At 47.2% G+C, this 16,972-nt stretch overlaps 1 protein-coding gene across 3 annotated transcripts in view; it reads right to left on the bottom strand.

Moving 5' to 3' along the window:
* The window catches only part of RHPN2 (rhophilin Rho GTPase binding protein 2), a 74,247-nt gene that overhangs the window by 31,604 nt on the left and 25,671 nt on the right, over window positions 1-16,972 (bottom strand). For all 3 annotated transcript variants that reach the window (XM_064381507.1, XM_064381508.1, XM_064381509.1), the window contains exons 3-5: window positions 8,273-8,401; window positions 6,051-6,126; window positions 900-977 (exon numbers count right to left, since the gene is read on the bottom strand). In XM_064381507.1, coding sequence (XP_064237577.1) covers window positions 900-977; window positions 6,051-6,126; window positions 8,273-8,401 — 283 coding nt within the window. The remainder of the gene's footprint in view (window positions 1-899; window positions 978-6,050; window positions 6,127-8,272; window positions 8,402-16,972) is intronic.

Raw genomic sequence — 16,972 nt, 5'->3', positions numbered from 1 at the left:
GTCTGGTCTCAGACTGCTGACCTCAGGTGATCTACCTGCTTCAGCCTCCCAAAGTGCTGGTATTACAGGCATGCACCACCATGCCTAGCTAATTTTTGTATTTTTACAAAATTACAATGTTGGCCAGGCTGGTCTCAAACTCCTGACCTCGGGTGATCTGCCTGCCTTGGCCTCCCAAAGTGCTGGGATTACAGGCATGAGGCACCCCACCTGGCCCCCTGCTATGGTTTTCTTTGTTCTGGTTTCTTTTTTCTTTTATTTTCTTTTTCTTTAATAAAGACAGGGTTTCACCATGTTGGTCAGGCTGGTCTTGAACTCCCGACCTCAGGTGATCGGCCCACCTTGGCCTCCAAAGTGCTTGGATTACAGGCATGAGCCACCACGACCGGCCTTTTTTTTTTTTTTCTGAGACAGAGTCTTGCTCTGTCGCCCAGGCTGGAGTGCAGTGGTACAATCTTGGCTCATTGCAACCTTTGCCTCCTGGGTTCAACCAATTCTCCCCCCTCAGCCTTCTAAGTAGCTGGGATTACAGGCGTCCGCCACCACACCCAGCTAATTTTTTGTATTTTAGTATAGACGGGGTTTCACCATGTTGCCCGGGCTGGTCTCGAACTCCTGACCTCATGATCCGCCCACCTCGGCCTCCCAAAGCGCTGGGATTACAAGTGTGAGCCACCGTGCCCAGCCCCTTCTATGGTTTTCTTTTTTTTTTCCCACTATCAGTTTGCTTTTTCATGGGAAGAATTCTATGGTTTTCTTATGCAGCAAGTAGAATGGGCAATTCCAGCACCCCCCAACCATCACCTCCATCCACCTACAATTCACAAGCATGCAATAATGGGGTATCCTGAAGACTCAGAAAAGCCACCCTCCCCTCTCTGCTGCACACAAGAACTTACTTGTCTCAGATCCATAAGATCTGCAATTTCATCTTCATATAAATAGCCATCTTCACTGTAATGCTCCAGGATAAAATCCTTTAAGACAAATGAGGTCAGATACTATAAAATGTGACTGAAAACCATATATGTGCATAACAGTAATATGTCAATTGTGACCCCATGTTTAAAAAGGCAGAATGAAGAAAAACTTATAGGAGATTGAACACTGTAGCAATTTTCAAAGAGGCAGAATTTATTTTCTTAATTTTATGCAGTTTTTTTTTTCTTTTTAAATACAGAGTCTCGCTGTGTAGCACAGGCTGGAGTACAGTGGCACAATCTTCACTCACTGCAACCTCCACCTCCCAGGTTCATGCGATTCTCCTGTCTCAGCCTCTCAAGCAGCTGGGATTACAGGCGCCCACCACAACGTCAAGCTAATGTTATATTTTCAGTAGAGACAGAGTTTCACTCTATTGGCCAGGCTGGTCTCAAACTCCTGACTTCAGGTGATCCACCTGCCTCAGCCTCCCAAAGTACTGGGATAACAGGTGTCAGCTACTGCGCCTGGCCATAGATTTTGTTTGTTTGTTTGTTTGTTTGTTTGTTTTTTTTAAAAAAAAAAAACGGAGTTTCACTACCATTGCCCAGGCTGGAGTGCAATGTTGCGATCTCGGCTCACTGCAATCTCCATCTCCCAGGTTCAAGCTATTCTCGTGCCTCAGCCTCCCAAGTAGCTGGGATTACGAGCATGCGCCACCACACGCTGCTAATTTTTGTATTTTTAGTAGAGACAGGGTTTTGCCACATTGCCCAGGCTGGTCTCGAACTCCTGGGCTTAAGCAATCCATCTGCCTCGGCCTCCCAAAGTGCTGAGATTACAGGTATGAGCCACTGCGCCCCGTGCCCAGGTTTTTAAATGTTGTGTTGCTTCAGTAACAACTCCATTACTGAAGGCTCCAAAACCATGGCTGCCGTGGCATGTGATGGAGCTGAAGTTAATTTTTTGCTTAAAAATGTCTTTGTGGGCTGGTCACGGTGGCTGATGCCTGTTATCCCAGCAGATCACAAGGTCAGGAGATCAAGACCATCCTGGCTAATACAGTGAAACCCCATCTCTACTAAAAATACAAAAGATTAGCTGAGTATGGTGGCAGGTGCCTGTAATCCCAGCTACCTAGGAGGCTGAGGCAGGAGAATCACTTGAACCTGGGGGGCAGAGGTTGCAGTGAGCTGAGATTGCACCATTTCACTCCAGCCTGGGTGACACAGTGAGACTGTCTCAAAAAAAAAAAAAACTTAACTGAGAAACAATACCTTTCACAATAGCAGCAAAAGTACATTTCTAGGGATAAAATTAATATAATTAAGCAGACAACTATTAAACTTTACTGAAGAACATATGTTATTTCATTCACTGATTCAAAACATGATTTTTTGTGTGTGTGGTTTTTTTTTTTTTTTTTGGAGACAGGGTATCATTCTGTTTTCCAGGATGGAGTGCAGTGGCTCAATCACAGCTGACTGAAGCCTGGAGCACTTGGGCTCAAGCAATCCTCCCACCTCAGCCTCCCAAATAGCTGGGACTAAAGGTGTGAGCCACTGCATCTGGCCCTATTTCTTTACAATAAAACAAAAGCGGCCGGGCATGGTGGCTCATACCTGCAATCCCTCGGCTTTGGGCCGAGGCAGGTGGATCCCTTGAGGTCAGGAGTTTGAGCCCAGCCTGGCCAACAGGGTGAAACCTCGTCTCTACTAAAAATATAAAAATTAGCCAGGCGTGGTGGTGGGTGCCTGTAATCCCAGCTACTTGGGAGGCTGAAGCAGGAGAATTGCTTGAACCCAGGAGGCAGAGGTTGCAGTGAGCCAAGATTGCACCACTGCACTCCAGCCTGGATGACAGAGTGAGACTCACTCTCTAAAATAAAATAAAATAAAAATAAAATAAAACAAAATCACACTGTGAAGCTTCACTAAATTATAAAACATCACACGGACACACAGGTCAGATTTGAAATTCAGCTGCCCTAATGCAGTCTGCTGAACCACTCCTGCAGTACCTATCTGTATTTCTCTCAAATGTGGAAGGAAGAAAATAAAACAAAGTCCCTCAAATATTCTCATTTTCATATGATTGACATTTGTAGAATCTCTTTTAGGCCAAAATGACGTGGTTGGAAGCCTGCAACGAATAGCAGTTGGCCATGTCCACAACATGTGATGATTTTTATTTGTTTTAATGTGGAATTCACCACATTACCTAGTTGAATTTTTAAAGATGCCTATAAAATTCCTACGTTTCTCCAAGAGGCTCTTCCTTTAAAATGCTTGCATTCTTGGCCGGATGCAGTGGCTCACGCCTGTAATTCCAGCACTTTGGGAGGCTGAGGCAGGCAGATCACCTGAGGTCAGGAGTTCAAAACCAGCCTGGCCAACATGGTGAAACCCATCTCTACTAATAAAAATTAGCTGGGTGTGGAGGCACACACCTGTAATCCCAGCTACTCGGGAGGCTGAAGCAGGAGAATCACTTGAACCCAGGAGGCAGAGGCTGCAGTGAGCTGAGATCACATCATTGCACTCCAGCCTGGGCAGCAAGAGCGGAAATTCCATCTCAAAAAAAAAAAAAAAGAAAAAAAAAGTAGTAGTCAAAATGCCATGTTTTCTTTTCTAAACTAATAGTCCAAGATGAGCCAACTAACAGGATTATCATGGAGAGTAAAATAAGCCGGGCACAGTATTCCCACAGTGGTTCATGCCTGTAATCCCAGCACTTTGGGAGGTCAAGGCGGGAGAATTGCTTGAACCCAGAAGTTCAAGACTGAGCAACAGTGGGAAACTCTGTCTCTCTGAAAAATACAAAAATTGGTCAGGCACAATGGCTCACACCTGTAATCTCAGCACTTTGGGAGGCCAAGGTGGGTGGATCACCTGAGGTCAGGAGTTTGAGACCAGCCTGACCAACATGGAGAAAGCCCATCTCTACTAAAAATACAAAATTATCTGGGTATGGTGGTGCCTGCCTATAATTCCAGCTACTCAGGAGGCTGAGGCAGAAGAATTGCTTAAACCTGGGAGGAGGAGGTTGTGGTAAGCTGAGATCGCACCATTGCACCATTGCACTCTAACATGGGTAACAAGAGCAAAACTCTTTTTTAAAAAAAAAAAAAAAAAAAGAAGAAGAGAAAAGAAAGAAAAATCCAAAAATTATCCAGGCATGGTGGCATACACCTGTAATACCAGCTACTTAGGAGGCTGAAGTGGGAGGATCACCTGAGCCCAGGAGGCAGAGGTTGCAGTGAGCTGAGATCATGCCACCACATGCCGGCCTGGGTGACAGAGTCAGACCTTGTCTCAAAAGAAAAAAGAAAAAAAAAAAAAAGAACGTAAAATATTTCTTCGAAGCAATTTTTGCAATGCTATGATTAATTCCTATAACTGATGCCTGGGCTGTGTGGCACAAAGTTGGGTCACCTTGCACCTCATCCCCTTTCCCCTCCTTTATGGAAGCTGGAGGCAACTGGTTAAAAACTCGGATGGAGTTGAGGAGAGAAGGCAGAGGAGGGTATTCCAGGCACTGGACGGTCTCCTGGCCCCAGCCTGGAGGCATGGTCTTTCCTGGGTGCTCTGCTGCAGCACCTATCCCACTTCCCACCTGAATCCCCCACTGACCCATGGGCCCACAGGCAGGGCTTGTGGCACCTCTGGCACTCAGCACAGGGCCAGGCACAGGTGGGCCTCTGAGGATCTGCTGAACAGGAGAGGAGTCCAGATACCCCGGAATGTGGCAGGGGGACACACAAGCAAAGACTCTGGTTATTCAAATATTTAAGGGGAGTGAACTGACATCTTTGATTTCCTTTAAAATTGCATCGCAAAAATAAGATGGACTGATATTAGCTATTACTTTCTTTTTTTTCTTTTTCTTTTTGTTTTTTTGGGTTTTATTTTGTTTTTTTGTTTTTGAGACATAGTTTCACTCTGTTCAGCCTGTTGCCCAGGCTGGAGTGTAGCGGCACAATCTCAGCTCACTGCATCCTCTGCCTACTGGGTTCATGTGATTCTCTCATGTCTCAGCCTCCCGAGTAACTGGGATTACAGGCATATGCCACTATGCCCAGCTAATTTTTTTTTGTTTGTTTTTGAGACGGGATCTTACTCTGTCGCCCAGGCTGGAGACAGTGGTGCAATCTCGGCTCCCTGCAACCTCCGCCTCCATCTCCCAGGTTCGAATGATTCACCTGCCTCACCCTCCCGAGTAACTGGGATTACAGGTATGCACCACCATGCCTGGCTAACTTCTATATGTTTGGTACAGACAGGGGTTTTACCATGTTGGCCAGGCTAGTCTCAAACTCCTGAGCTCAAGTGATCCGCCTGCCTCCGCCTCCCAAAGTGCTGGGATTATAGGTGTGAGCCACTGTGCCCGGCCTTTAGCCATTACTTTCAACGGCAAAAACCACAATTACCTTTGAACCAACCTATCAGATACAAGAATGCATAGATGGACAGATATGTGAGGAAGCAATAGTAGCAGTACGTTCTCGGAAGAATCTACATAGTGAGTACACAGGGGTTCGCTATAAAATGCTTCGCATTTTTTGAGAAGTTTGGAAATTTTCATAATAAAATGTTAGAGAAAAAACTCTAGCTATTCTTCCAAAAACATAACCTAAATAGGTTACATGATTTAAGAAAAAAAAAGATACTATCAATAAAAGAGGATGTAAGTTTTAAATTTCAAAGCATATCCATGACAGATTCTCTTTGACTTGGCCTCCGGGAGAAGGCCAGCCTGGGATTCCAACCTGCCTCGCCCAAGACCCAGGAGGAGCTTCAGAAGCCATCAAAGGTGACAACAAAAATATGGAAGGAATAGATGTACAAATTATCCACGTGGCTGGCTGAGAAGGGGCTCAGGGTCACTCTGTAGGTATCAGCTGATTCTACCTGTTAAGCCTAAGGCCATTGATTGCAAGGGATACAGGGTCTCACTCTGTTGCCCAGGCTGGAGTACAGTGGCATGATCACAACTCACTGCAGCCTCCAACTCCTGGGCTCAAGTGATCCTCTCGCCTCAGCCTCCCAAGTAACTTGGACTACAGGCATGCACCACTGCAAATGGCCTGTTTCCACTTTAAACACAGAGTTGGGTGCTTTGAGATTTACCTTGAGGACGACTGAAAAGTCGACGTCTTTCGTTTCCTTCAGGCCAAGAGGAATCAGGGGAATCGTAAATGCCTCCCTATGAGGAACACAACAAGATATATATGAACACCCCCAATCGGAACCCTGTGCACCCCACGGCCTTGCCCCACCAGCAGCCCAGCTAAGGTGCACACCCTCTCCTCGCCCCATCAAGTACTCATTTTGCATAAGGATGATTCTGGTCACACCCCACCCTCTGCTCTAAAACTGACCCCAGCTCCCTAAGACATCGGGACCACCCCACCTAACACATCAGGCCCCTGGCATCTTGACACTAATTTATCTTCCAGTCTCAACGCCTCAATGCTTCCCTTTTTTTTGAGACAGAGTCTTGCTCTGTCGCCCAGGCTGGAGTGCAATGGCGCAATTCGGCTCACTGCAACCTCCACCTCCCTGCTTCAAGCAATTCTCCTGCCTCAGCCCTTTGAGTAGCTGGGATTACAGGTATGCGACACCACACCCGGCTAATTTTTGCATTTTTTTTTTAGTAGAGATGAGATTTTGCCATGTTGGCCAGGCTGGTCTCAAACTTCTGATCTCAAGTGATCTGCCCACCTTGGCCTCCCAACGTGCTGGGATAACAGGTAGGAGCCACCGTGCCCAGCCCGGTCTCAATGCTTCTTTCAGCAGTTGTGTTGAGAGTCTATCGTGTGCCGGGGTCTGTGCCTGGCGCACTTGCTGCTCCCACCTGGGCACACCACCCTGCTGCCCTGGGCCTCCTTTGTCAGCTCCTCGCTCCCTTCTCCTCTGCTCCCCTCAGCGGGCACCACAGCTGTGGCAGCTCTCCAAGACCCCCACATTCGCAACTCGAGGTTCGTAGGCGCCTCTTTTTGGGGCGTGTCTAGGTGTCCCACCACCAGCACAGGAGATGCCATCAGGGCAGGAGCCCCATCCGACACCTAAGTGCACCTGCCTTCCAGCCCAGGGTCAGACACCGTCCACTCCCTCTCCCCCAGCTGACCACCTCACTCAGTAACCATGGCTGCCCGCCCGGGGAGTGCTCCCTCTGCCTACATTCCTAGGGGCAGGGCCAGCAGGAAGTGAACGGAGCTCAGGCTGTGTTTTGCAAACAGGGATTTAGCTCCCTGACCTGTAACAGGAGACCTCCTTGGGCTTCTCAGCCCTGCCCCAAAAGAAGACCAGGAAGGCTGGGCAGGGCAAGGGAACAACGCGGCTGTAAGCCGAACCCGGCTCTGTGGCATAGCTGTGCTACAGGCAGGTGAGACCCATCCCGGGGGTACGGAAAGCTGGATCCTGCTGAAGGCTCCTTCAAGTCACGCAGGGCGGGAAGCAAGGTTTGCTTTTTCTGCAACTGTCCAGGCAATGAGAAGAGGAGGAGCGAGTGTCCTGAGTTCCAGCTCCAGGACACCCCAGCCCCAGTGTGGCTGACAGCACCCTCTAGGTGACCTTGGGCCTTCGTAAGTTTTCCCATCTGCACCATAAGGTCCTTTCTTTCCTGCCTACCTCCTAGAAGAGTGTAAAGATCAACTGTGCTAAGAAAGTAACAATCTACTTAGAAAACAGAATAGTGCAGGCTGGGCGTGGTGGCTCACACCTGTAATCCCAGGTGAGGAGGCCTCTCTACTAAAAATGCAAAAATTAGCCAGGCGTGGCGGCGGGTGCCTATAATCCCAGCTCCCTGGGAGGCTGAGGTGGGAGAATCGCTTGAGGTTGCAGTGAGGCAGAGTCTTGCTCTGTTGGCCTGGCTGTTGTGCAGTGGCATGATCTTGGCTCACTGCAACCTCCACCTCCCGGGTTCAAGCAATTCTCCTGCTTCAGCCTCTGAGAAGCTGGGATTATAGGCGTGTGCCACCATACCCGGCTAATTTTTGTATTTTTAGTAGACAGGATTTCACCATGTTGGCCAGGCTGGTTTCAAACTCTTGATCTGAGGTGATCCACCCGCCTCGGCCTCTCAAAGTGCTGGGATTACAAGCATGAGCCACCGTGCCTGGCCTCACAAATGGCTTTTTGCCCAACACTGCAGGTATTTCCCAACAAATGGGCTCCTCCCTTCCAGTCTAGCACCTTGCTCAACCCCAAACCTGATGGTTCTCTCAATTCCCAAAGTGGGGGCTGCCACTCCCCCGTCTAGAACCCTATCTGGCCTCTTTGTGCAGACCCTGAAGGCAGGCAGGCTCTCCGGCTCAGAGACTTCTGGGAGGTGCGCTGCTCCCACTTACTCTGTGTTCTGATAGACCCCCAATGAGATGTTCAGCCCCTCCAGCTCTTCCTTGAGGATCTGCAGGTCTGAGTTGACGAAGCTCAGCTCCAGCCGCGCTTGCTCCCGCACCTTCGGGTTTGTGGCCACTCTATTCAAAGAGAAGAGGGAGAGAAGTGCCCTCAGCCAGGTACCCCTGCTTCTGGTGAACAGACCCAGTCCCCAGTCCCTCCAGGGAGGATCAGGGCACAGCTTGCAGAGGAGTGCCAGGAGTGCTGGGTAAGGTATCTCAGAGACACAGGGCACCTGCCCAGCTTGCAGCACATCTGCCAGCATGTGGAGCTGGGGACACAGGCAATGACACTGTGAGCTGCAGACATGAACTCTATGACATCCTGCAAAAACTCAGCCTTGAGAAAACAAAACTGCTCCCGGCCATGCCCTGAAAGGCTGTAAGATATCCCCTTGAAAAGAAATGAATTATTCCTTTCAGTAGGAGAAATTAAAATAAATAAATAAACAAATATAAAATTTGTTTTTTAAAAAAAGAAAGAAATGGATGATTAGCTGGGCATGGTGCCACATGCCTATAGTCCCACTACTCAGGAGAACGAGGTAGGAAGATCGCTTGAGGCCAGGAGGTTGACACTGCAGTGAGCTATGATCATGCCGCTGTACTCCAGCCTGGGTGACAGAGCAAGACACTGTCTCTAATAACCAAAATAAAATAAGATGAAATAAAATATAAAAATATAGGCCGGGCACAGTGGCTCACACCTGTAATCCCAGCACTTTGGGAGGCCCAGCTGGGCAGATCACGAGGGTCAGGAGATCAAGACCATCCTGGCCAACGTGGTGAAACCCCGGCTCTACTAAAAATACAAAAATTACATAGGCATGGTGGCACGTGCCTGTAATCCCAGCTACTCAGGAGGCTGAGGAAGGAGAATTGCTTGAACCCAGGAGGCAGAGATCGCAGTGAGCCGAGATCGGGCCACTGCCCTCCAGCCTGGCAACAGAGTGAGACTCCATCTAACACACACACACACACACACACACACACACACACACACACACACACACAGATAGAAAGTAAAATAAAATAAATGAATGAGAAAACAGAGGAAGAGGTAATGCTTCCCAATTCATTCTGAGACTAGTATTAGCAACCCAAATCTAGCAACATATAAATAGGATTATACTCCGTAACCAAGTGGGATTTATACCAGGAATGTAAGGTTGGTTTAACGTCTGAAAATCAATTAATACACCATATTAACAGAATAAAGGACAAAAAAAAATCCATGGAGACTTCAACAGATATTTAAAAAAGCATGTGACAAAATCCATCACAGATTCATAATAAAAACTCTCAGCAAAGTAGAAATAAAAGAGAATTTATGAAATCTGATAAAAGATACCTACAAAAACCCACAGCTAACATCACACTTCATGGTGAATGACTGCTTTCCTCTTCTCACCAGAAACAAGGCAAAGATACCCACTTTTGCTACTTCTAATCGATAATGAGGCAAATAAAGAAATTAAAGGCATCCAGATTAGAAAGAAAGAAAGAAAACTATATTCGCAGATGGCATTATCTTATATATAGAAAATCCTAAGGAATCCATAAAACAATATTAGTACTGATAAATTTAGCAAGGTCGCAGGGTACAATCAATATACAAAAATCAAATCTTTCTTATTTTTTTTTTCTAGACAGGGTCTGCTCTGTCACCAAGGCTGGAGTGCAGTGTCACCATCACGGATTACTACAGCCCCAAACTCCCAGGCTGACGCCGTCCTCCAGCCTAAGCCTCCCAAGGAGCTGGGACTACAGGTGCATGCCACCACACCCAGCTAATTTTTGTATTTTTTTTTTTTTTGTAGTGATAAAGTCTCACCATGCTGCCCAGGCTGGTCAGGAAATCCTGGGCTCAAGCAATCTTCCTGCCTCAGCCTCCCAAAATGCTGGGATTACAGGAATGAGCCATCGTCCCTGGCCAATTCTATTTCTATATACTAGCAATGAACAATCTTGAAATTGAGAAAAACATTTCATTCACAATAGCATCAAAAAGAACAAAATAGGAATAAACAAAAGAATCACAAGACACATAAATTGAAAGCTACAAAAACAATGCTGAGATATATTAAAAGAAAAGCTATTTCATGTTTATGGATGGGAAGGCTCATTATTGTCAAGACACCAAGCCTCCTTAGTTAGTACATTCATTCTATGCAGCCTCAATCAAAATTCCACTAACCTTTTTAATAGACAAGCTGATCCTAACATTTATACAGAAATACAAAAAAAACCTACAACAGGCAAAACAATTTTGAAAGATAAGAACAGACTGGGAAGACTTATGTTATTTGATTTTAAAACTTGCTAAGAAGCTGAGCCGGGCGTGGTGGCTCACACCTGTAATCCTAGCACTTTGGGAGGCCGAGGCAGGTGGATCACCTGAGGTCAGGAGTTCGAGACCAGCCTGGCCAACATGGTGAAACCCCATCTCTAATAAAAATACAAAAAATTAGCCAGGTGTGGTGGTGGACGCCTGTGATCCCAGCTACTCGGGAGCCTGAGGCAGGAGAATCACTTGAACCAGGAGGCGGGGGTTACAGTCAGCTGAGATTACATCACTGCGCTCCAGCCTGGGCAACAAGAGCAAAACTCAATCTCAAAAAAAAAAAAAAAAAAGAAAGAAAAGAAAAGAAAATGAAAAGACAAGCCACAGACTGGGAAAAAATACTTTCAAATTATATACCTAATAAAGAATCTGTATCCTGGCTGGATATGGTGGTTCATAACACTTTGAGAGCTGAGGAGTGTGGGTCACTATTTAAGCCAGGAGTTCGAGACTAGCCTGGTGAACATGGTGAAATCCCATCACTACTACAAATACAAAAATTAGCTGGGGGTGGTGGTGCACACCTTGGGAGGTTAAGGCAAGAAAATCGCTTGACCCCACGAGGTGGAGGTTGCAGTGAGCTGAGCACATACCCCTGTACTCCAGCCTGGGCAACAGAGATTCGCTCTCACAAAAAAAAAAAAAAAAAAAGTTTTCAAGTAGAGCTTTTGAAATCTACTCAAAGACCTTACAGGTGCTCCCTCACGTTATAGATTGGGAATCACCACTAAAATAACAGAACTGGGGCCGGGCGCGGTGGCTCACGCCTGTAATCCCAGCACTTTAGGAGGCCGAGGTGGGTGGATCACGAGGTCAAGAGATCGAGACCATCCTGGTCAACATGGTGAAACCCCGTCTCTACTAAAAATACAAAAAATTAGCTGGGCATGGTGGCGTGAGCCTGTAATCCCAGCTACTCAGGAGGCTGAGGCAGGAGAATTGCCTGAACCCAGGAGGCGGAGGTTGCGGTGAGCTGAGATTGCGCCATTGCACTCCAGCCTGGGTAACAAGAGCGAAACTCCATCTCAAAAAAAAAAGAGAGAAAAAATAAAAAATAAAAAATAAAAAAAAATAACAGAACCAGTAACAACCACGTCCTAAATGAGGCCTGTGCTGAGCCTGTGTCAGTGATCCTTAGACTAGTATGAGAAATCATCCTCATTTCACGGATGAGGAAGCCTGAGGTTCATTAGCCAACAGCTCCGGCCAGCCAGAGAGACTGAGTATCTGACCTCTGTCCCTTCCCCTGCTGATGAAAACCCAGCCACCTGTCACCTGATTGTTTTGCTCACCACCTGGCCACCCTTCCCACCAATGCCCTTCATTCACCCACAGTCTGCTCTCTCCTGAGGCTCTCCCCGACCTCGCCACGTGTGACAGCACTCATCCTCTTGTGGCCCTGGAAGTCTCTGCACACGTGCACATTTGGATTCCCCCAGACAATAAGATATTGGAATCTCAGCTTGGTGAATTTCATCAATTTAGAGATTTGTGTGTGTGTGTGGCTATGCTAAGTAATACATTTTAGGCCAGGCACAGTGGCTCATATCTGTAATCCCAGCACTTGGGGAGGCTGAGCCAGGCAGATCACTTGAGGCCAAGAATTCAACATCAACCTCAGCAGCATGGTAAAACCCTATTTCTACTAAAAAGACAAAAATTAGCCAGGCATGGTGGCGCATGCCTGTAGTCCCAGCTACTGAGGAGGCTGAGGCAGGAGAATTGCTTGAATCCGGGAGGCAGAGGTTGCAGTGCACTGAGACTGCACCACTGAACTCCAACCTGGGCAATAGAACAAGACTCCATCTCAAAAAAAAAAAAAGAAACACATTTTATATCACAACTCAGTACATGCATGCACACACACACAGAGACACATGCCCCTTTTGTGAGACACAAAAGTCTCAAAAAAGTCATAGGTGTGATCCACTCCAACATATTCTATTCTACTCTAATAACTTCTTTTTTAAAAAACGTCTGCAACCTTCTAATTTTCTGATTATCAGACACTAACTGGGTATACAACAATTCAATTAGATTCTGACCCCCACTCCTGGGGTAAGCACATATGCCAGAGTAGAGGCCCCGTCCCACAAGGCTGCCCCTATTTTAGGAAACACACATCCCGGAAGGGGGGGATACCTGCGCTTCTGACTGATGAGCTGTCAATCAAGGGTTCCCACTGCTGCTTCTCAGGTTTGGTAATTCACAAGTATGACTCCCAGTACTGGTTTATGTTAAAGTATTCAATCCAGGAACAGCCAATTGGAAGAGGTGCACAGGGCAGGTTATGGTGGGAGAGGGGCAGTGCTTCCATGCACACTTGAGGAGGCACGTCAATGTGTGCACCAACCCAGAAGCTCCTTGAACCTCATCGTTTAGGGTTTATTTTTTGGGGGACAGGGTCTCGTTTTGTCACCTAGGCTGGAATGCAGAGGCGTGATCACAGTTCACTGCAGCCTTGCCCTCCAGGGCTCAAGTGATCTCCCACCTCAGCCTCCCAAGTGGTAGGATTACAGGTGTGAGCCACCGCACTCTGCCTTATTTCATTCTTTGTAGAGATGGTGTCTTGCTATGTTGCCCAGGCTGGCCTCCAACTCCTGGGCTCAAGTGATCCTCCCTTATCCTCCTGAGTAGCTAGAACTACAGATAGGCACCATTGCGCCTGGCTAATGTAGAGGGTTTTTTGTTTTTGTTTTTGAGACAACCCCTCGCTCTGTCCCCAGGGCTGGAATGCACTGGCATGATCTCAGCTCACTGCAACCTCCACCTCCCGGATTCAAGTGATTCTCCTGTCTCAGTCTCCCGAGTAACTGGGATTACAGGTGCCTGCCACATGCCCGGCTAATTTTTGTATTTTTAGTAGAGACTAAGTTTCGCCATGTTGGCCAGGCTGGTCTCGAACTCCTGACCTCAGGTGATCCACACACCTTGGCTTCCCAAATTGCTGGGATTACAGGTGTGAGTCACCACACAGGCCTAATGTAAGTTTTTTTATGGAGGCTTCATTAGGCATAGATGATTATTAAATCATTGGTCACGGGTGACTGAGCTCAATCTCCAGTCTCTCTCTCATCTCAACAGGTGGAGCGGGGAGGAGCTGAAAGTTCTAGCCCTCTCACCTCGGCTTGGGCTTCCTGGGGATCAGTATCCATTCTAAAGCCTCCCACCAAGAGTGATCTCATTAGCATATAAAAGATACACGATACTTTTATCACTCAGGAGCTCTGTGCCAGGAACACAGTAAAAGGACGGAGACCAAATATTTATCTTTTATTATGCCACAGCAACACACTGAACTGATGTCATTACACACCACAGGTCACAATCTGCAGCTTGTAAAACCTGTGCTACAAAGGGGTTATTGCGAAAACGACTGATTCTGTAGCTGATAATGTCCACAGGGATTAGGGTGGGGGGAAATTCTCCCACCCTTAAGTATCAGGAATGGGTTCATTTCTTTTTACAAATGGGTTTCCTTTTGGCTAGTGAATATAAAATGTGTTCCAGATACACTCCCTTCCTCCTGTTGCCTGCCAGGAAGCTCAGAGACAAACCATGGCTCACATTTCACAAGGTATATAGGACTTTGTGGCATGCACTAGCCTTACCTCCAGCTAAATCTCTCCTTTATTCTTCCTTCTCTTGCATTCAAATCTTCATTCACTCCTGATTTAATCTTACATGTTGTAGGAATGTGCTAAGGTACCTCAAATCCACTTTGGAATGAGGGAAGATAAACAATTATAATTCCTGGAGAACAAGCCTTTTTTTTCTTGGTATTTTTTCCTTAAACCTGGCATAGCCCTTTCCACATCATTGGGGTGCTGAACAAACTTCAGTTCATGGAAGAACAAATGACAGAGTGAAGACTACTCTCTCTAGGCAGTGAGGAAGCTGATTGGTTCTCAGCACCATAGTAGGTCCAACTTAAATATAAAAACTGAGTCCAGGCGAGGTGGCTCACGTGGGTAATCCCAATGCTCTGGAAGGCCAAGGTGAGAGGAATACCTGAGGTCAGCAGTTCAAGACCAGCCTGGCCAACATGATGAAACCCCATCTCAACTAAAAATACAAAAATTTAGCTGGGTGTGGTGGAACACACCTGTAGTCACAGCTACTCGGGAGGCTGAGGCAGGAGAACTGCTTGAACCTGAGAGACAGAGGTTGCAGTGAACAGAGATTATGCCACTGCACTCTAGCCTGGGCAACAGAGCGAGACTCCATCTCAAAAAAATAAAAATAGGCTGGACGCAGTGACTCACACCTGTAACACGAGCACTTTGGGAGGCCAAGGCAGGCGGACCACCTGAGGTCAGGAGTTAGAGACCAGCCTGACCAACATGGAGAAACACCGTCTCTACTAAAAACACAAAATTAGCCGGGCATGGTGGCACATGCCTGCAATCCCAGCTGCTCAGGAGGCTGAGGCAGAATCGCTTGAACCCTGGAGGCACAGGTTGTGATGAGCCGAGATCTTGCCATCACACTCCAGCCTGGGTAACAAGAGCGAATGTTCATCTCAAAAAAAAAAGAAAAGAAAAAAGGTGTAAACCTCTTTATGTCGGTCACTCTGAAAACTGCTGGCAGCCAGGTGGGGTCTTCAGTTGGTTTCTGTAATGCCAACCTTTGGTGCAACCATGATTCAGAAATCAACCCTGGATTCTGAGCTTTGTTTCTAGCACAGGCATCAGAGGCATTTGAACCAGAGCAACTCCATTTTGAGTGACGGATAGGAAAATGAGGCCGACACCTACTGGGCTGCATTCTCAGAAAAGTAGACATTCCTAGCCTCAAGATGTTTACAGTAAAGGGAATAAATTAATAATGTTTACTACAACAGACCCACATGGGAGTGTCAAGATATCCCGTTATCTGGAGAACAAACGCATTCCTAATTTTGCTTTAAATAATATCAATTCTTGTAAAATACAGTAATTTTTAAAAATTAATTTTTTTTTTTTTCTTTTTGAGTCTTACTCTGTCGCCCAGGCTGCAGTGCAGTGGCGTATCTCAGCTCACCGCAATCTCTGTCCGCCTCCCAGGTTCAAGTGATTCTTCTGCCTCAGCCTCTCCAGTAGCTGGGACTACAGGCACACGCCACCATGCCCGGCTAATTTTGTATTTTTAGTAGAGACGGGGTTTCACCATATTGGCCAGGTTGGTCTCGAACTTCTAACCTCATGATCTGCCCACCTCGGCCTCCCAAAGTGCTGAGATTACAGGTGGGAACCACTGCGCCCGTCTTATTTTTTTGAATTTTTACTAGAGATGGGGGTTTTGCCACGTCTGTCAGGCTGGTCTCAAACTCCTGGCCTCAGGTGATCTGCCCACATTGGCATCCCAAAGTCCTGGAATTATAGGCATGAGCAACTGCACCTGGCTGTCCCAACTATTTCTAAGCCCAGGCCGGGGCAATGGACAAAAATAGAGACAGCCCAAATTAGGGATTGTAGCCGGAGACTTGGTCATCAATACTGATGCTCAGTACCCAGGCTGCCCTTCTGAAGAAAAACAGATGGCTCCTACGGGCTTTTTCAGAAGTGCATGGCCTCTTTCAGCTTCTGCCTGAGTGTTCGCCACCTCCGAGGGCCCTGTGGTCTAGTAATTGGTGTTACAGCCAAAAAAGAACTTGAGGCCAACTGAGATGGGGCAGACAATGTGTCAGCCCTTTCCTGCCCACAGTCTTTCTATACAGGTGCTCCACAGTTTCCCTCTGGCCTGGACCACCAAGAGAAGGCCTACTCCCTTGGGTTTTTCGTGATGAACATGCACATAGCATTAAGAGTCAAAAATATCTCGCATGGTGGCTCACGTCTGTAATCCTAGCACTTTGGGAAGCCGAGGTGGGTGGATCACAGGTCAAGCGATTGAAACCATCCTGGCTTAAGTCCCAGCTACTTGGGAGGCTGAGGTAGGAGAATCACTTGAACCCCAGAGGCAGAGGGTGCAGCGAGTGAGACTGTGCCACTGCACTCCAGTCTGGTGACAGGGTAAGACTCCATATTAAAAAAAAAAAAAAAAAGTCGCCAGGCGCGGTGGTTTACGCCTGTAATCCCAGCACTTTGGGAGGCCGAGGTGGGTGGATCACGAGGTCAAGAGATCGAGACCATCCTGGTCAACATGGTGAAACCCCCATCTCTACTAAAAATACAAAAAATTAGCTGGGCATGGTGGCATATGCCTGTAATCCCAGCTACTCAGGAGGCTGAGGCAGGAGAATTGCCTGAACCCAGGAGGCGGAGGTTGCGGTGAGCCGAGATCGCACCATTGCACTCCAGCCTGGGTAACAAGAGTGAAACTCCATC

The sequence above is a fragment of the Aotus nancymaae genome, unplaced genomic scaffold, assembly GCF_030222135.1.
Source record: "Aotus nancymaae isolate 86718 unplaced genomic scaffold, 86718_ANA_hifiasm-v0.15.2.pri h1tg000028l, whole genome shotgun sequence".
Classification (NCBI taxonomy): Eukaryota; Metazoa; Chordata; class Mammalia; order Primates; family Aotidae; genus Aotus; species Aotus nancymaae.
The sequence above is the reverse complement of the archived record's forward strand: the minus strand, read 5'-3'. Positions and strand labels throughout refer to the sequence as shown.